The 5369-nt window shown below is 40.6% G+C and overlaps 1 protein-coding gene across 2 annotated transcripts in view; it reads left to right on the top strand.

Moving 5' to 3' along the window:
• LOC106876704 (DNA helicase MCM8) overlaps window positions 1-5369 on the top strand; it is a 63143-nt gene that overhangs the window by 24096 nt on the left and 33678 nt on the right. For both annotated transcript variants that reach the window (XM_014925367.2, XM_014925366.2), the window contains exons 12-15: window positions 253-321; window positions 1273-1453; window positions 2683-2713; window positions 4799-4861. In XM_014925367.2, coding sequence (XP_014780853.1) covers window positions 253-321; window positions 1273-1453; window positions 2683-2713; window positions 4799-4861 — 344 coding nt within the window. The remainder of the gene's footprint in view (window positions 1-252; window positions 322-1272; window positions 1454-2682; window positions 2714-4798; window positions 4862-5369) is intronic.

Here is a 5369-nt window from a genome sequence, read left to right as displayed (position 1 = left end):
GTCCAGGGGCACTGGCAACGATCTCGCTCGAAAATCCTACGAAGGCCAGTCAGGCGGTACTGGCAACTGCCATGCTCAAAGTGGTGTATTTTATGTGCCACCCGCACAAGAGCCAGTCCAGGGGCACTGGCAACGATCTCGCTCGAAAATCCTACGAAGGCCAGTCAGGCGGTACTGGCAACGGCCACGCTCACATTATCAATAAACACAAATTTTAATATTACACATTACAATGTTACTTTCTATTGACAGTGGATAGCTGTGTTCCTGGAGATACGGTTTCAATAGCTGGTATTGTCAAAGTGAACACTTCTAACGAAGGTTAGTCAAAAGGCTTCATTTCAAATCTATGTATAATAATACAGGCACAGCAGAGTTCAGCCCCACTGCATGGCACCTTGGGCAAGTGTCTTCTACTATTGCTGCTGGTTGTGAATGACTGAAACTTCCTGAAAACCCATCATGCACACGTGTGTGTGTCTGTGTGCATGCATGAGATCCAAGTGAAAAATGGTTTTTGTTGGCATTTATATTCTCAGTAAACATTACATTCTGGAGCCCTGCGCTCTTGAAGTAATGCAAACGTCTTTATCTCTAAAATGCAAGAAGGGTTAGCAATAGGAAAAGCAACCAGTGTAAAAATATTGCCCCGAATATAAGCAGCCATCAAACCTATACGACCATTGTAAAGTGGATGTAAAACAAATAAATAATTATAATAAATGTTTTCTAAGCCACCATACTTAGCCCCATTGTTATGGTGTGGAGAAGATAATTAATTCTTCTAAAATGGTAATCCATTGCAGTAATATTCCCAGATGATCTAGTAGTTATTCCTGACTACTACATGCATTGAAAACCATATCTATATAGGCACAGACATGGCTGTGTGGTTGAGAAGCTTGCTTTCCAGCCATATGGTCCTGGGTTCAGTCCCAATGCACAGCACCTTGGACAAGTGTTTTCTTTATTCAACTATAGACTAAGTTTGACCAAAGCCTTGTGAGTGAATTTGGTAGATGGAAATTGAAAGAAGCCCATCTTGTGTGTGTGTGTGTACCCTTGTCTAGACATTACTTAATGGTTGTAAATGAGCATCATTGTCATACAAGAGAGGTTGTTTGTTTCCAGTCTTCTGTGAAAAGCATGTCTGGTTATTGGGGAAAAAATGTTAGTTAAGTAGGAATATAACAACTTCGAAATGAAATTTTTATTAATTTATATCTTATATCTTATTAATTTATATCTTATATTTATATCTTATATTTATAGGTCATTCAAGAAATAAAGACAAGTGTTTGTTCCTTCTCTACATCCAAGCTAATTCTGTAACAAATCCTAAAGGTAAAACCACTGGCGAATCAGCAGGTTTGGCCATGGATTTTACTATGAAAGAATTATATGCCATCCAGGAAATACACAGTGAGAAACATCTTTTCAGGCTTTTAGTTGGGTTTGTATAACTAATACACTTTCTTTCAAAACTGGCTTGAGCTGCATGCTAGAACAGTAAGAGTTAGTGGAAGTGAGAGAGATGTGCATGTGTTGTGTTTCAAGCAAGAAAAATTAATTGTGTGGGTATCTAATCGTTATCATTTTACATTCTCTTCCCATAGTGGCATGGTTGGATTGGTCATCATGCTTTAAGTCAGTACTTATTCAGACTTATTGTTCCTCTGAAATATGTTTCATTTTTGTTTAGACTTTTATGGGTGGATCTCCTTCCTATCGCCAATCACTTTACTGAGTCTACTATGTGTGTGTGTGTGTGTGTGTATAAATATTACATACATGCACACATACATATATATATATATAATTAATCCCCCCAAAAAACAAAGAAAATAGCACGAGAAAAAAGCAACAATGCGAGGATGTGGTACATGCAAAGTATTAAAAGACACTCAGGGAAGGAAAATAAAGGTACATTATTTACATTTGACGGATATTTGTCCTCATCTTGTTTGTTGTTGTTTCGGCTGATATACCCTCCAGCCTTTATCAGGTGTCTTGGGAAAATTTCGAACCTGGGTTCTCATTCCTAAGGTATTTTTCAATGTTATTATTATTATCATTGTTCAGGTCAGTGCCTGTAATCGAACTTGGAATTTAGGAGTTAGTAGCCCACACTCTTAACCACTACGCCATATGCCCATGGGCTCGATTAGATCAACCTCAGTACATAACTGGTATTTAATTTATCGACCCCCCCCCCCCAAAAAGGAGGTACGGCAAAGTTGATCTCAGCAGAATTTGAACTCAGAACACAAAGACAGATGAAATACCACTCAGCATTTCGCCTGGCATGCTAACGATTCTGCCATCTCACCACCTTCACATCCAGCAGTATGTTACACATTCCAGTTGCATGATATATATATATATATATATTGTTTTATTCTTCTACTTGTTTCAGTTATTTGACTGTGGCTATGCTGGAGCACCACCTTGAAGAGTTTTAGTCGAACAAATCGACCCCCAGGACTTAAGCCGAGTACTTATTCTATCAGTCTCTTTTGCTGAACTGCTAAGTTACAGGGACATAAACACACCAACACCAGTTGTCAAGTGGTGATGGGGTTGTGGGGAGCAAACAAAGACACACACACACACACACACACATAGACATTGAAAACTAATCCATACAATTATATTATTACTGGTTTCATTTTTCCCTTGCAGATCCCTGTGTTCCAGTATATGTGGACATGAGGTAAATTTCAGCAATATTTCTTTCTTACTTATTCCAATAATCTTACAGTTTTGACAGTAACACATATATTACTTGACCATTCATGCATCATCAGTGATTTTCTTTCTATCTTCTAACTTACAGAGTATCCATATTTTATTTAGCTAGCGAAATCGTGATGGCACCTGTGCCCAGTGTCGCCTTCCTGGCACTTGTGCCGGTGGCATGTGTAAAGACATTCGAGCGAGATCATGCCAGTGCCGCTGAACTAGCTCCTGTGCAGGTGGCACGTAAAATACACCATTTTGAGCGTGGCTGTTGCCAGTACCGCCTGACTGGCCTTCGTGCTGGTGGCACGTAAAAGCACCCACTACACTCTCTGAGTGGTTGGCGTTAGGAAGGGCATCCAGCTGTAGAAAATCTGCCAAATTAGATTGGAGCGTGGTGTAGCCATCTGGTTTCACCAGTCCTCAGTCAAATCGTCCAACCCATGCTAGCATGGAAAGCGGACGTTAAACGATGATGATGTGGATCAGTTCAGCCACATAGTGTCAGCTTTAGGAATCCCAGCCTGCTCCTTTCAGCATTAATACTCTCTCCTATCTGGTTTCTTCGGTGACATCCTGAAGCTCCTTATTCCTCTGTGTGTGAGAGAGAGAAAACTAGTAACTGTGTGGTACAAAGGGCTGTGAAAAGTTCCTGTCTTTAAGGGTATCACGAAAGGCCTGGTTGTGGGCCCAACCTTCCAAGTTCTTTTACAGAACTTAGAAAAACTGAAGGATTGCTGCTTTAAGTCTGAGAGAGGAATATGTTGAATGAAATCATAATTAATTATCAAACATAATTATAGGCGCAGGAGTGGCTGTGTGGTAAGTAGCTTGCTTACCAACCACATGGTTCCAGGTCCAGTTCCATTGTGTGGCACCTCGGGCAAATGTCTTCTACTATAGCCTCGAGCCGACCAAAGCCTTGTGAGTGGATTTGGTGGACGGAAACTGAAAGAGGCCCATCGTATATATATATATATATATATATATATATATATATATATATATATATATATATATATATATATATATATATATATGTTTGTGTGTCTGTGTTTGTCTCACCAACATCACTTGACAACCGATGCTGGTGTGTTTACACGTCCCCATAGCTTAGCGGTTCAACAAAAAAGACTGATAGAATAAGCACTAGGCTTACAAAGAATAAGTTCTGAGGTCAATTTGCTCGACTAAAGGCGGTGTTCCAGCATGGCTGCAGTCAAATTGACTGAAACAAGTAAAAGAATACTTTGAAAATTAATTGAAACGAAGACAGTGTATTTCAGCGAAAGAAACTTTTGTTTTCTGGCCAGTCGTAACAGTGGACATTTTTTGGTAGGAATCAGATGATATCTGGATGTCATCAGCTTTGATTTTATTCTTACACACACCAAACATTTCCACTGCATTTATTACTTTGTGATCTCCAACCTCCTTTGAAAACTCCCCCTATGAGATTCTCTACCCCCAGAGACCCATATGTATAATGTCTTTTACTGGTCTGGCTACAACCCTTACCCATTGTTAAAGGATCACTTTTTCTCGGTCTTTAATAGCTAGTAGCTTTTTCTCATTACCACCACCGCCACTTCCATCATCAACATCATCCTCGTTATCTTCATCATCTTCTCATCGTCATCATCATCATCGTTTAACGTCTACTTTCCATGCTAGCATGGGTTGGACGATTTGACTGAGGACTGGTGAAACCAGATGGCTACACCAGGCTCCAATCTGATCTGGCAGAGTTTCTACAGCAGGATGCCCTTCCTAACGCCAACCACTTAGAGAGTATAGTGGGTGCTTTTACGTGCCACCGGCACGAAGGCCAGTCAGGCGGTACTGGCAACGGCCACGCTCAAAATGGTGTATTTTATGTGCCACCCACACAAGAGCCAGTCCAGGGGCACTGGCAACGATCTCGCTGGAAAGTCCTTACACATGCCGCGGGCACAAGTGCCAGAAAGGCGACGCTGGGCACAGGTGCCATCACGATTTCGCTTGCCCGTCTTGTACGATTAATGACATTAAATGAAATAATTTGTTAATATTTTCCCAGATGGTCAAAGCAGGTTTGGTTCTTGGTCTATTTGGAGGAACACAACGTTTTGCAAATGACAAGGTAAATATAATTGGATTGTTCTGCTATTTTGTTGCTAAATATAGAAATATTGGCATTGTGTCTGGGGAAAATATTGGCCCTACATTGGGATCATGGACTGGTATGGAAAAGGTTTGATTATCAAATATTAAATATTCATTTACTTGAATGCATCTTTTTATAAAAAGCAGACTAGTTGCTTCAAATCAGCATAACTAGGCGCAGGAGTGGCTGTGTGGTAAGTAGCTTGCTTACCAACCACGTGGTTCCGGGTTCAGTCCCACTGCGTGGCACCTTGGGCAAGTGTCTTCTACTATAGTCTCGGGCCGACCAAAGCCTTGTGAGTGAATTTGGTAGACGGAAACTGAAAGAAGCCCATCTTATATATGTATATATATACACGGTGGTGCATCAGCATGGCCGCAGCTCTAAGCTGAAACTTTAAAAAAAAAAAAAAAAAAATATGTATGTGTGTGTATATGTTTGTGTGTCTGTGTGTGTGTGTCCCTCCCCAACATCGCTTGACAAC

This window comes from Octopus bimaculoides, chromosome 11 (genome assembly GCF_001194135.2).
Source record: "Octopus bimaculoides isolate UCB-OBI-ISO-001 chromosome 11, ASM119413v2, whole genome shotgun sequence".
Taxonomy (NCBI): domain Eukaryota; kingdom Metazoa; phylum Mollusca; class Cephalopoda; order Octopoda; family Octopodidae; genus Octopus; species Octopus bimaculoides.
Note: the sequence above shows the minus strand (reverse complement) of the source record. Positions and strands in the feature narration are given on the sequence as shown.